At 32.1% G+C, this 15713-nt stretch overlaps 1 protein-coding gene across 2 annotated transcripts; it reads right to left on the reverse strand.

Annotated features, from left to right (window-relative positions):
- Positions 1 to 711: 711 nt before the first annotated feature.
- LOC121986219 (mitogen-activated protein kinase 10-like) lies at positions 712 to 4904 on the reverse strand. 2 transcript variants are annotated; one of them, XM_042540080.1, is made up of 10 exons: positions 4538 to 4904; positions 3729 to 4137; positions 3452 to 3579; positions 3249 to 3308; positions 2704 to 2853; positions 2367 to 2522; positions 2075 to 2286; positions 1889 to 1990; positions 1386 to 1552; positions 712 to 1307 (listed from the first exon to the last, which is right to left on the reverse strand). In XM_042540080.1, exons 1-10 carry the CDS (start codon positions 4559 to 4561, stop codon positions 976 to 978), a joined length of 1740 nt encoding a protein of 579 aa, XP_042396014.1. In that variant the 5' UTR covers positions 4562 to 4904; the 3' UTR covers positions 712 to 975. The 2 variants fall into 2 exon arrangements, with proteins under 2 accessions (XP_042396014.1, XP_042396015.1); XM_042540081.1 differs by having other exon boundaries at positions 712 to 1312.
- Positions 4905 to 15713: the final 10809 nt, after the last annotated feature.

Raw genomic sequence — 15713 nt, forward strand, 5'->3', positions numbered from 1 at the left:
GTCCGATGCCGTCGCCGGCTTCGACGAGGCCGCCGATGGTCTCCTCCACCAAAACCCTAAGTATCATCCGCTCGATCTGGAGGACGGTGTCGCACATCTCGGACTTCCCCGGCGGCGCCCATTCGCTCGCCGAAATGTCATACTTCGCGGCGATGGATCCCCCATTGAAACCCGCGGCCGCCTGCTCCGCTCTTATCCGCCGCACCTCAATCTCCACCTCCTCGTCCTCCAAGCCGCCGGAGCGCGAGAAGGCGTCCCATGCGGTCACTCGCCGCCTGCTATCGAGGATCTCGGCTACCATGTCGTTGAGGAGGCGACACCGACCCTTCTTCTCCATCGCCGGCCGCTCCTTCCTTCGGCGAATCAATCTGTAGAGCAGATCTCGATTTGGCGATCCAATTTTAAACCGGTTCGTTTGGTTACTCAAATCGGAAATTAACCGGTTTGATTTAAAAAGAGGCGCCAAACAGAACGGCTTGTTACGTTAGAACGAGGACAGCTGGCGGTGCTCCAAGTGTTTGTTTAATGGGCCAATCCATTAAATCTGAAAGCCCAAATACGGTATTTTTTAAATTGCTTAATATCTGACGTGAGCAAAACTTCGATTCAATTGAAATAACAAAAACTAATTCGAATAGAGCATACCTCCTTGCATTTTCATAATTATGTACATTTACATGTGTTGTTTTATTTTACAAAAAGTAAAGTAAATGAATTAAACTGGTATATTATAAAGTTACGAAACTGATGTTCCAGACTATGAGCAAAGATGAAAAGCTCAATAGAGGCATCCTTTCATGATCCTCTAGTATTCCACACTTACTGGAGCTTGAAATGATGCAGGGATTATTACTGTTGAAATTTAAGCATTCAGCATTTCTCTTCACCATGATCTTCTTCGTGATCTCGTCGCTAACCTTTGCATTTGCACCTAGCCTAGTGATGCTAGTTTCATCAAATTATAAGTTTTGGAGCTCAATATATACTCGAAAGTCCAAACAGACAACTGCCGACTTTTCTATGATCACTGGCAGCCGAATCCGCTGTGATGATCCAGTTAAAGTGGGATCTCGCATAAAACAAGCTTTTGGTTGCAGTGTTTCTGTCTGCCGGTTCAACCTTATCCCCCGAGAAGTGAAAAGGGAGAGCAGCCACTTCACTAACTAGACATGTTTGTGTCGGTTGATGCTGTACGGATTCTTGTTCGGTCTGTGTTGTGTCTACGCATGAGCTCTCCAACTTCCTAGTGTCGCGGTGAGAATGTTGTGAGTAGCTAATGGAACGGCATCCTTGAAAACTCTTCCAGGCTGAACTGAAATGAAAGCACAAATGTTGATCATTAGTGTCGAATGAGATCAACGGTCATGTTGCATTTACGCGATTACCATTTGAGAATCTATCGGGCAAGTTTGAAGCACTTGCTACTTGTCCAGATGAGCATTCCATCTTATCAGAGTTTTTCTTATGTGCCTCATCTATGCTTCGTTTATCTATTGAATAGGAGGTAGCTGCTTTTTCCATTAGAGGGACAGCAGAGTGGACCATTGTTGACCTATGAGATCATCGAAAAGATCACAGATAAGAGATCCAAATATATATTAGGAAATTTCAAGTGATATTTAAGCAAGATACAAAGGTTAAATGAGCAATTCATCGAAAGGAAAACGTAAAGAAAGGAAATGAGTGCAATGTGATCTTAGAACAATATCAGCTTCTAATGCGATCTCAGTTATACACGATGCATACCTAACTGAATCAAAATATCAAGTTTGTTTGATAACTTTGAACAGCCTAGCAAATTGTATGATTTCTTGCAAAGATCGAGACACCTTAGTTGATAAAAATAAGAAAGGAATGAAGCTGAAGAACAGACCGGCTGAAAATTTACCTAGGGAGAGAGACATGCTTCCTATCTAACAAAGTTGCAGGTCCATTTTTTTCACCATTCTCTTCGAGGTAAGTGAATTGTCTTCTAAACTGATCCAAAGCACTGCATAAATAAGGCATATATACTTACTACTAAAAAAGTTGGAGATATGCATGAATTCATAAATAAGGACTGAAAATTTCAAACCTGGGATACAGGAATTTAGTCCTTTCAGATCCTTTGATGTAACTTTCAAGCAACTGAGGATGATATTCCAATATCTCATGGAAGATTAGTTCTTGTATGTCTTCTTTAGTCAACCTTCGTTGTTCAAAATCAAACTCCTTTTTTGGGATTGGTCGGCGAGATGGTTCCCTCTCTACTTTGGCAAGAGTTTTGAAATATGGATCAGCTAGTGCCTGGCATAATCAAGAAGGGATAAACAAATAGACGTCAGAATCATTAAGGCTAAACGAAGATTCCGATTTGACACGCATACCTCTTCAACCGTTGGTCTGTTCTTAGGGTCAAATGATAAAAGCTTCTCCAAAAGTTTCAACGCCAAAGGATCTGCATTCAGGAATTTCTGTGTGAATGGTATAGGCTCTTTCTTCCTCATGCTTCTCAAATACTTCCTTGCTTTCTCATTTTGAACCTGGAGTCAAAAACAGAAAGAGCGATGAAGGGACTTAGTGGAGAAGTAGCATCTTGGAGTTGGAGCGAATAGTTCTTCGCGATGCCAAATGCAACTCACTAAAAGGATTTGTGTATGCATCTATGATTTATTTTTCCTTGATAGCTATCTTCCATCTTAACACTCTAAAGTAAATACGAACCTGGGAAATTGTATTGAAGGAAGGTGTGCCGAGAAGGGCAGTGATCAAATCTAGTTGATGAGCAACATTTTTACCGGGGAAAAGAGGCTTGCCTATCAATAGCTCAGCAAAAATGCAACCAACACTCCAAATGTCGATAGCAGTGGTATACTGCAGTTTTGGAGGAAAATGTAGATATTTACTAACAACACTCAAGAATCTATAAATGTGAAATAAAGAACAAAGTTACCGTGTTTTCCTCTTAATTTTGATATTTAATATACAAATAAAAGGATTATGAGCAAAATATGTTTCTCTTTTAAAGCTCACAAGTTCTTTCATTGCTTCTTGGTTCTCAATTACAGGGACCTTTAACATATATCTTAATACAGTTTGTTCTACCATCCTTGTTCGAAGTTTGTCAAAAACATGTTTAAACCTAGAACAAGTCAAGCAGCAATCAATTATGCAGTATCAAATTTTAATAGCTTGGAAATAGTTCTTCTGATATTAATTATTCGACAAGGAGATGAACAAAGAGAGATGATAAAGCAAAATGCCTATACCTTAGAGAAAAATGATCCGCATAATTCAGGAGCCCTATACCATCTGGTTGCAACGTAATCCTGTCAGATTTAAGCGACATAGGAGGACATGTTAAGTACAACATCGTTGTTTTTTATTTTGAAAAAAAGAAAGCCAATTAAGGATCTACAGCTGCAACAGAACAGAAAGCAAGAAAAAAACAAATCCTCATTTCTCAACTTACCGTCCAAAGTACTGTTGTGGGGCTATTGTCGAATGCAACTCTTGCTAGCCCAAAATCACAAATCTTTAGCTTGCAGTTTGCATTTGCCAGTATGTTCTTTGGCTTTAAATCGCGATGGTACACATTAGCTATACACAGAAACATGTTAATACTGTTTCTTAAGAATAATCTGTTTATACATCAAGATTAAAATTACCATCAAAGCTAAAAGAGAAAGGAGACATGCTACGAAACTGAAAACCATGTAAAAAACAATCAGCATAAACAAATACCTCACCTGTGTGGATATATTTAAGTGCTCGGAGCAACTGATAAATGAAGAACTGAATATGTTCCTTTGTTAAATCATCGTTTGCCTTTATGACTTGGTGAAGATCTGACTCCATAAGTTCAAAGACAATATAAACATCTTTGAAATCTCGTCTCGATGGAGGCAACATGATGTGTTTTATCTCCACTATATCCGGATGCTTCAAAAGACGCAGAAGCTTGATCTCGCGGAGTGTTCGAACAGCATCGGAGTTGTGTTCAAAGATATTATGCATCTTCTTGATCGCCACCATCTCACCAGTATGTGTATCAATTGCTGAACAAACGACTCCATAGCTACCTTTGCCGATAATTTTCTCAACTCTATACCTATTAGCATCTCCATACTCACTGAAAAACTTTAGTTCTAGAGACCTCTGCAAAAGATAATTGATAGTTGCTATAAAATAAGAAACTTGAGAACATCAAGAATTCTTGGCTAAAACTAAAATTTGAAGAAAATGGAGTTGATTGTGATTGATCTATAGGAGAAATAAATTGAATTTTAGATGAATTATAATTTATTGGTTTTGGACGACAATGCAACTATGCAAACTCCAAGAAGTTGGAACCTCACATGAAACAGCATCAGAATTAGTAACGCCACCATCAGCATCAGAAAAGGAAAATAAAAAAAAATGTTTTTATGGACAATAGAAAACTAGATATCGATACAGAAAGAACAGAGAAATCGACGAACAGAAAAATCTCATCCCTAAAACCCATTTAGAAACAAAAAATTATCGGAAACAAAGCGATTAAAAAGGAAAGTCCAACCTTTTCCTGTTGATCTTGCTGCATTTTCTTGCCGCTTAATACTTGGACGCCTCGCGAAGGACTCCAAGCTTCTTCCCTCTACGAACCTCGGTCGACTTTATATCAACACACAGGCTAGAAATGGCGTGAAATCAGCCGCATTTGCCACACCCGGTACTTTGCAGGACCACAAGCCGAAATTCCACACTACTCTCTCCAGAACCTCCAAATTTAAGGAGAAATCAGAATCCCTACGGGCACAGCTCGATCGCCGCTCAAAATTCCAACCTTTTCAGCTTCCGCGAGATTCACCGACAACGAATGCCTTCCCCAATCTGGGAGCGAGCACGAACAGCGCGAGGAGGAACTGGGCGATGGTACCCTCGTTCGCAGCGGCGAATGCAGTTATAAGACTCGATGGTAATATCAGTTAATTGCAACAACGCCAAGGGCATATTTGTAACTGCAGAAACAGACCTGTCGTTACTGGAGATAGCCGACACTTTTGTGGATGCATGGAATCTGCCAACTGTTACATTTGTTGACCAGGTCAACCTGGGTCAACTACTGTTGATCGGTTGTTTGACCAACCAGATAATTGTCATCTGGTATTTAATTAAAAATAATAGCAAAATAGACAACATATATTTTTTTTTCATTTAAATTCTTTTTACTGTGATGAAAAGATTAACATATTCAAGAAAAAGATTTCGCTAATGAATTTTTTAATGATTTGTTTTTTTGCATTTTAAGATTGTCACATTTGAATTTATAAACACATAATTTAATAGACTACAATAAATACGGTTAGAGCAACCTCAACTCATTAATACTCATAAACTGATTAAAGTTCAATATTTTAAATTAAATTCGAAAAAGCTATCATTGTGATTAAGTTTAATTAAAAAGATCTTCGTTAACGTCCCATCAAAAATAAATAAGTTAAATGGGTATTTCATATTTTGAAAATATTCTTATCCAATGTTGATGATAGACTTTATTGTAAATAATTTCTGAGCAAATATGAAAAAATTTATCTTAACTCTCTGTGTTTAGATATTTCTTTAATTCAACTCCCTTTTAATTTTCTAATGCATACTGATTTACTTCATTATCTTTATTTTTTAGACATAAAAAATTTAAAATAAAATATAATTCTCCAAATTTAATATATTTAAACTAAAATCTAAAGTATTTTGTATTGAATTGAGCATGATCTTTTTTTCTATCTAATTAATAGATCATCTCTATCTAATTAATCGATTGATATACTCGATTTTAATTATATGATGCTGAATTTAGATGTAAAGAATAGTATAATTTCTTCTAAATTCAACATCATTTAATTAGAATAGAATATGTCAATAGATTGGTCAAGTGGAAAAAAAAATCATATTCAATTTGATAAAAAATATATTAAATTCTAATTTAAATATGTTGTATTTAGGAACAATTATATCCTATTTTGAACTTTTTTATAAAAAAAAATATGACAACTAAATAAATCGATGTGTATTAGAGAGTTTGAAAGAAGTTGAAGTAAAGAAAAATTTATATGTAAGGAATAAGAATAAATTTATTTAATATAGGGACTGAACACAAAGTTGAATTTACTATTAGGTTACGTTTGGTTGGGTGTAATGTAATTGAGCTTGTAATATAATCAAATTTATAATGTAATGTAATGTAATCCTGATTACATTCTTTTGTTTGGTGTCCATTATTTTTTATAAGTAATGTAATTCGTATTATTATAAAATGACAAAAATATCCTACGACCTCTACCGGTGGGCGCTACATCTCTGTCGGAGTTTGCGGTCGTCGGCCGCCAGTCGTTGACCGCCGCCGTCGGTGGGCGGGCGGCGGCGGTGGGCAATGATGGGCGACGACGGGCGAAGACAGATTAGGGGTATATTTGATATTTAAAATTTTGTTAAACGATGACCTTGTAATATAATCAGATTATAATGTGTTTGTTTTGTAATCCACATTACAAAACTTCATTACATTTTGTAATCCAAATTACATTACATTACAAATTAAAAATAAAACCAAACAAATTAATCAACCTTGTAATGTAATCTGGATTATATTACAAGACATATTACCCCCTACCAAACGCAATTTTATATGAAGTAATTAGGATAACTTTAAGCAAAGTTGTTATAATTTGAAGTGAGTTCGACTAAAACTATTTTAAGTAATGAGTATTTTTGACCATGAAGCACTGCTCTAATTGAGAAATTTTGATGAAAATGCTCCGATAGTATTTGATTCATCCAATTAGAACTATTTTAATTAATATTTAAGTCTTTTAAATCAATATTAAAATAATTTTGACTATAATTATTTAGTAATTTTGATTAGGGTGATAAATAAATTAAACATCCATAAATAAATTTTCTATTTAACTTAATTAAAAAATAAGTTTAAATAACTCTTTAAACTAAATGAATAAGTTAATTTATATTTGTAAGCACTCAGTATTTATCTCACTAGATGTTTAACCTTCTCATAACAAAGACTGGTATGATAGGGTAAATGCCTTACATAATTTATCCCTTCTAGGAAGTGAAAAGCCTATTAGAATGTATATTATCTAACTTTTTATATAAACATTTATTTTAAATCATATTGGTCAAATGTCTGTATTTAGTTAAATGCAGTTGTCCATTTAATTTATATTGTAGATAACATGGTGTGTGGTGTCACACAGAAGATCATGTTATGAGTTTCTTATAAATTATAAATAGAAGCTCACAACCAAGATGGATTGGGACGAACCATTGAAATGATTGCAGTATAATTTGGTACTAATTTATCTTGACTATAAAATTACACTAGTACACTATGTGTGTATAGAGCAGGACCATTTGAGGTTGTTCCTTTTATACTGACTGCATAAAAGAACATGACCTCTGTTATTATGGATGTGTATACTCTTAATCCTGATATAATAACAAGCACATGTACTTAGTATTTATTTCTTTAATTTATCAAAGGGTGAGATTTATTCGTTAAATCAATAGGTTCGATAAGTTGAGAAATAATATTATTGATATGGTGTGTTGTTGATTATAGAAGAAAATTGTGTCTATTTATTAAGATAATGATGTCCCTTGAGAAGCTCATAAGGATTGTCATGTAAACCCTGCAAGTGGATTTAGTTCCGACATGACAATGAAGTTGAGTGGTATTATTCTTGGAGCTAGATGTTATTTAAGTGAATTGTCAGTAACTAATTTAATTAATGGTCATTCGATATCTTAAACACAGAGAGATTAACGTACTCATGATAAGAAGGAGCCCATAATGTAATATGGGATTAGTGCGGTAGTTCAATAATAACTCTTTAGTGGTATGAGTTATTATTGATGAACTTGAGTTGGGTGTTCGGGTCGAACACGGGAAGCTCAAACTCATCAGGAAGTCAAAACCAATTCCTCCTCTAGGTCCCTGTTGTAGCCTCTATGTATAAAGTCTCGCATCCACCCGAGTCATCCTTATGGTTGGCAACATCCTTGCTTGGTGCCCAAGCAAGGGGTCGGCCACCCCTTGCTTGGTGCCCAAGCAAGGGGCCAGCCAAGATGGGTTTAAAAGTGAGTTTTTAAATTTTTAAATCTTTCTTTTTGTAGCCATCTACAATGTTTTAAAAGAGAGATTTTAAATTTTAAAAACTTTCCTTTTTTGAAGTCATCCACATGATTTTAAAAGAGAGTTTTAAATTTAAAAAATCTTTCCTTTTATAGCCATCTACAATAGTTTAAAAGAAAGATTTTTTTTTTCTTAAAACTTTCTTTTTTTTTGTAACCATGATTTAAAAGAAAGGTTTTAATTTTAAAAATCTTTCCTTTTTGTAGTCATCTACAATGTTTAAAAGGGGTTTTTTTTTAATTTTAAAACTTTCCTTTTGTAGTCATCCACAATAGGAAATTTAAAAGAGAGATTTTAATTGTTGTTAAAATCTTTCCTTTTTTAGCCATTACCAAGGATTATAAAAGAGGATAGATGGTACCTTAGGGAAAATAATCATCTATACTATTTATATATTAGTCCTTAGACCTGAAGTCACCATGGATCCCTACATAAGGAGTTATGTACTTTGGTTTCGTCAAACGTCACCCGTAACTGGGTGGACTATAAAGGCGATTACTGGGTATATAACGAATTATGTAGAGGGATGTGAGTGATGTAGATGGGATCTATCCCTCCCATATGACGGAAGCGACATCGGTATTCTTGATAGAGTGAGACCACTAAGTGCATGACCATGCCCAAATGAGTCAACATTAGATGTTGAGCTCATTTGATCGAGTGAGTCTACTTGGAGTTCAAGATTTAGATTTATTAGAGGATGACACGGTCTATGCCTCATATTGATCAATCTAGATGTCTAGGATAGAAGGACAATGTCACATATTGTGAGGAGTCACAATTAGTAGTCACAAGGTAATGTTGGATCTCGACATTTCTTGTAACTTAGGTAGCAATGATGTATTGCTAGATGCCGCTCATTGCTTATGTATCTAAAGGAGTTTAGAGACATTGTCAACGTTACAAGAACCTATTGGGTCACACACAAAGAACAAGAAGATGGAGATTAGGTTCATATGATGAACCAATTTGATTAGGTTCATATGATGCACCAAAGATTGGATTCGGATTAGACTTATTGAGTTAGACTCAATTAGATTCAATTGTTGAATGAGTCTAATTTAAATTTGATTCATTGAGTCAATTTATATTAATGAATTGAGATTCATTAAATTGAAATTGACTTGAATCAAATATTGGATTTAACTCAACAAGGAAGAAATTGGTCAATTTTGACTTGACCAAATGGAAGTTGAAACATCAAGTTTGACTTGATGTATTGCCACATCATAAGGATGACTCATCCTTACCACATCACCTCCACCTCATGAGGTATGCCACCTCATGGGGGTTACACTCTCCCCTTGGTTTTAATGTGGCCGACCACATTAATGAAGGGGGTTACATTGTGTGGCCGGCCACACTAATGTTGTGAGGTGTTTTGATTTTGTGGATTGATGTGTGCATTTATTCTATCTTCTTCTTCCTTGCTTCTCCCCTCTCTTGTGTGGTGGTTGCCGTGACTTCCATGGTGAGGAGAAGATGGTTGAGTGAATCCAAGAGCAAAGGAAGAGTGAAGGTCACAAAGGAAGGATACTACTGTAGGACCGTTAGATTCGATAGAGGGGGGATGAATATCGATTAGAAATTTTAGAGTATAAACGCAGCGGAAAAGTAAAGTAGACACAGTGTTTTTTTACTTCGTTCGGAGCCTGTGACGACTCCTACTCGAAGGCCCGTACTCCGTGAGTACTTTCGTTGGGCAATTCACTAGCAGTTTGAAATAATGATTACAAAAAATAGTACAATGAATGCTAATGAAAATGAAAAGCAAATATCGACAATAAAGACAAGAAAGGAGCGTAGTGTCGGAGCTTTGTTAGCGTCGCAGAAGTGCAGAGCAGTGGAAGACTTTTCTTTTCGTTGTTGTACTGAAGCTCTCCTCTGACCCTTCTTTTATATGAGGCTCGGGGCGCCCTGGATGCCTTCCGGGCGCCCTGGTGAGACGTGGCAAGTCCAACCAGCGAGCTCCACGTGGCGACGCGCGATCAGGATGAAATTTCCCTCCCGGGCGCCCGGATCCCTCCAGGCGCCCGGAGGTCCGGGCGCCCAGATTCCTTCCGGGCACCTGGACCCTGTTTTCCCGCAGAATCCGTCCTGCAAGACAAACGTTAGTCCAAACCGGAATCTAGTCACGATCTCGACTTAGATATCCGAAATGGATCTAAGCCGGATCGACGCCTAATGTTCCCTTCCCGGGAATGCGTCCTTGCAGTCACTCCCCTCCAGTGACTTACCTTACTTACCTGCCAGACGTCCGGTCAGCCCTTCGACCCGTCTGGACTTCTCGCCAGCTATCCGGTCAGCCCGTCGACCTAGCTGGACTTCTCGCCAAGCGTCCGGTCAGCCCGTCGACCCGCCTGGACTTCTCGCCAGCTATCCGGTCAGCCCGTCGACCTAGCTGGACTTCTCGCCAAGCGTCCGGTCAGCCCGTCGACCCGCTTGGACTTCTTGCCAGCTATCCGGTCAGCCCGTCGACCTAGCTGGACTTCGTGCCAGACATCCGGTCAACCCGTCGACCTGTCTGGACTTCTCCTGCACACTGGATCAAAGTGTCAGACAACAACAAAACTAACTTAACCTGATTTGTCATTCATCAAAACCTGGGTTAAATCATTAGTGCTAACCGCACCAACAATCTCCCCCTTTTTGATGGAATGACAACCTGGTTAAGTTAGTAAAAACATATGCAAGAAAAAACAAGCATTTAAAGGGTTTTAAGTTAGTTTGTATTTTCAAATTGGTTTAGCTAACTTAACCACCCAACCCTCCCCCTTTGGCATTCATCAAAAATAAGCAAGGGTAAACAATCATAGTGTAGAGTTACTGTAAAAAGTAATCAGATTTTTAACATATCTAATCATAGTGTAGTGAAACATATCTAAGTTTGGTTCAAAATTGAAAGATAAAAGTACAATTTTTAACACCAAGTTAAAAAAATAGTCAAGTTGACTTGGGGGAGACAAGTTGAATTTTGAAAAGTATAAATTTAAAGTTAATCAAGTTTAACTTTTCAAGCGTGTAAAAATTTTCAAATCAGGTTTTTCAAATTTACTTTTCATGTTTAAGTAACATTTACTTTTCAAAAAGGTAAATTTTCAACTTCGATTTTTCAAAACAAAGCAAAAATTAAACAAGTAAGAATAATTTTTCAAGAAGTAAAATTTTTGCCAAAATAAATTTTTAAGGCTAATTTGATAAAAGCTAAGTTTGGAAAGTTGAATTTTCAAGCATATGTTACAAAACAGAATAAGTTTAAATTTGCAATATTCAACTTTTAAAATCAGGTTTAAAAATTAGGTCGGATTAAACTTAGTTAAATTTAACTTTTGAAAATTTTGAAAATATTTACTAAAAATATGCAAAGTAAATTTTTTTTAAATGAGGTAGAATTTTCTAGAGAGATTTTAAAGAGAATATTAAAAAATAACGCTTAAGGAGATAATTAAAAAATAAACCTCCCCCTGAATTTGATATTCCTCTATTAATCCTCCTTATTTATTAATTTTTCTAGGGGATTTAAAAGAAATTGAACCTCCCCCTGAATTGGTTACTCCCCTTAATTTAATATCTCCCCTTTAATACTAAGGTTTGGTTGTGTTAAATTTCAAAGCCCTAATACATTTGTCTAATTTAGTAATACATATATTATTATCTCTGTATCCTTGGTATAACTGTTTATTTGAATTTGATTAATCAATTATTAATTAATTTTAGATTCAGGTGCTTAACTTTAGTTTAAGGTTAAATAAGATAAGATTTTATTAATTCAATAACAGTTAAGCATTATCAATAATTTATTGATTAGTTTTTACTTGATTTAATAATTTAATACTTAGTGAAATAATTTAAATTTCATATTACTTGATTGAGTTGGTCAATGAAAGTATTAGTTATAATTATTATTATTAAAAAAAAAATTTAAAGGGATTTCTAAAACAGCATTTAAAAGGAATTTAAAATGATTTTTATAATATGTTTTATGTCAATTAACATATGTTTGATTCAGTTTTGATTTTAGATTTAAATTGATATTAGTGGTTAATTTAAGTTTAAGTTTAATTTTAAGTTTAAGTTAAAAATTTTAATTTTAATTGTAATTTCAATATTAAGTTTTAATTTAAGATTTAATTTTTAGTTAAGTCAAATTAAAAATTAATTTTAAGGTTAAAATGATGTTTAAGATTAAAAATGAGTTTAAAGTCAAAATAATAATTTTTAAAGTGAAAATAATCTATAGAAATAATTTATTATTACTATTTTTAAGTTAACAAAATTTCATTATAGTGAAAAAAATAAGAAGAATTTTTCAAAATGATACAAAATTTTTAGATAGTTTTAAAATGATTTTTAAAATATTTTTAAATGATTTTTAAAAGTTTTTTTTTAAAAAAATAATTTTTGAAATAATTTTTAAGTTAAAATAATTTTAAAAATATAATTTTTATATTAAAATAATTTTTAAGTTAAAATCATTTTTAAAATAACAATAATTTTTAAAAGGTTTTAAAAGAATATTTTAAAAGAATTTTTAAAGTTTTTAAAATGATTTTTAAAAGAGTTTTTAAAATAATTTTTAAAATATTTTAAAAGAATTTTTTAAAGTTTTTAAAATGATTTTTAAAAGAGTTTTTAAAGAATTTTTTAAAAAAGCTTTTAAAAAAATTTTAAAATAGTTTTTTAAAGAATTTTTAAAAAAATTTAAGGAATTTTTAAAAGAATTTTTAAAAAAGTTTTTAAAGAATTTTAAAAAATAGTTTTTAAAGAATTTTAAAAATAGTTTTTAAAGAATTTTAAAAATAGTTTTTAAAGAATTTTTAAAATAGTTTTTAAAGAATTTTAAAAATAGTTTTTAAAGAATTTTTCAAATAATTTTTAAAGAATTTTAAAAATAGTTTTTAAAGAATTTTTCAAATAATTTTTAAAGAATTTTAAAAATAGTTTTTAAAAATTTTAAAATAGTTTTTTAAGAATTTTAAAAAATAGTTTTAAAAGATTTTATTTTTAAAAAAAAATAGTTTTTAAAGAATTTTAAAAAATAGTTTTTAAAGAATTTAAAAAATAGCTTTTAAAGAATTTTAAAAATAGTTTTTAAAGAATTTTAAAAATAATTTTTAAAGAATTTTAAAAATAGTTTTAAAGAGTTTTAAAAATAGTTTTTAAAGAATTTTTCAAATAATTTTTAAAGAATTTTAAAAATAGTTTTTAAAGAGTTTTAAAAATAGTTTTTAAAGAATTTTTCAAATAATTTTTAAAGAATTTTTCAAATAATTTTTAAAGAATTTTAAAAATAATTTTTAAAGAATTTTAAAAATAGTTTTTAAAGAATTTTTCAAATAATTTTTAAAGAATTTTAAAAATAGTTTTTAAATAATTTTTCAGATAGTTTAAAATATTTTTTTAAATTTTTTTTTTTTAAATAGTTTTTTTTTGAATAATTAAGTTAAAATAATTTTTAGGTTAAAATAAATTTTTAATTTAAAATAATTTTTAGGTTAAAATAAATTTTTAAATAATAAAATTTTAAGTTAAACAAAATTAAGTTTTAAAATAAATTTTTAAGTTAAAAAAAAATTAAGTTTAATTTGTAAAATAGTTTTTTTTTAAAAAAAAATTAATTTTAATTTAATTTAATTTTAATTAATTTTAATTTCCTTTGAAATTCGAAATTTAATTTTAATTTGAAATTCAAAATTTAATTTTAATTAATTTTAATTTAATTTTAATTTGAAATTCAAAATTTAATTTTAATTAATTTAATTCAATTTGAATTTGAGATTCAAAATTTAATTTTAATTTATTTTGAAAATTAATTAATTTAATCCTTATTCATCTCACCCGATCTAGATTATCAATCAGGGAATCTTATAATTTTGTGAGATGAATTATATTTAATTACAGAGTTTGGTTTAACTTGTGTTAGATTCAGGTTTAGCTTTGGTCTCAACAAATAGGCATTTTTCGGATAAACTTCTAAGCTTGGTGAGTCACTTGGACGTCATTAGAAGTAACCAACCTTTCGAGGTTTTCCGAATAGTCCTATCCACGGAGCTTAGTATTAAACCTTGGTCTAACTAGTTAGGATCCATTTAAAGGTAGCTTCGGTCGGTTCCACTTGGCCAAATGCACCAGATTGAAGTCATATCTTTCTAGACATGCGATGCTCAAGCTTCCCCAACGTACTATCATCAAAAAAACTTCACCAGTACCATGATTCAAGTTAAACTTGAACCCTCTTTAACTAGTCCTAATTACCCTGTCGGATAGGTTGGTTGGGGTTACCCTTTTCGGGTAGGTTGGTTAGGGTTACCCTGTCGGGTAGGTTAGTTTTTGGAGGTGCCAGCTATTCTGGAGCCACCCCCTGAATTATTGGCCATAAATTTAGTTTTTAGTTCTGGGTTTATTATAGTTAAGTTTTGGTTAAAATTTAATATTTAATTTATAATTTAGATTCAAGTTTTTAATTTTGAATTAATTAAATTAGTCAAATTATCTTTCTTTAAGAGAATGTATTTAAAATTTTCTTTCATTTTCACTTTTATTAGGTTAATTGAATTATTTTTCTTTAATAGCTTATTTTTAAAGTTTAAATTTTTATTCATTTTTAAATTTGAATTAATTAAATTGTTTGAATTATATTTCCTGGTTTATCTTTTAACCTTTTATTAATTATTAATTTTGAATTTTTCAGATTATCTTTATTTAATATGTTATTCTTAATATTTAATTTTAATTTTGTTAAATTTAGTTTTGATTTTATCAAAGTGTTTGATTTTATTCTTATATTTCTTTATTTTTTAAGTTGATATAATTAGTGGAATTTATTAGATTATTCTTATCGTTAAAATTTAATTTTTTATTAATTAAATTATCTTGGGTTTGGATAGGATTTTCTAGATTAATATTGTCTAGATTATTAAATAATTTATTAATTTTATCTAGATCAATATTCACCTTGTCCTCTCTGTCATTTGAGTTTTCAGATTTGTTTAGGTTCAAGTTTGAATTTTTTAAATTAATTGGATTTGTTTTATCAGATAATATCTTAGGGGTATTTTTGTAATTATTGTCAACTACATTGTTTTCACATATATTTTCAGAAATAACCAGATCAATGCTCATATTTTCTAAACTACTATTAGCAGGGGTATTTTGGTAAATATCACTAACCTTGAGCGCAACCCCTAATTCAGTAGGCTTTTCGATTGGATCTAACCCGAGTTCAGATTCGATTTTTACTTGATCCTCAAGCTCCATCGGCTCCTCGTGAAGTTTGATCAATTGGGTCCAAAGCTCATGTGCATCTTTGCACTTTTTTACTCTGCATAAAATATTGTTAGGTAAAACATTACAAATGATTTTACTTACATTTGTGTTTAGTTCTGAGTTCTGAGAAGGTTTTCTCAATATCAGCCAATAATCAAAGTTTACGCTTCCTAAGAAGCATTCCATTAATCGCTTCCAATAGTTGAAATCTTGATCGTATGGTGGTAGTTCGTGGGGGTTCCGTCCTTCTTGAAGAGTCATTATTCTTGCACACAGA

The sequence above is a fragment of the Zingiber officinale genome, chromosome 5B, assembly GCF_018446385.1.
Source record: "Zingiber officinale cultivar Zhangliang chromosome 5B, Zo_v1.1, whole genome shotgun sequence".
NCBI lineage: Eukaryota > Viridiplantae > Streptophyta > Magnoliopsida > Zingiberales > Zingiberaceae > Zingiber > Zingiber officinale.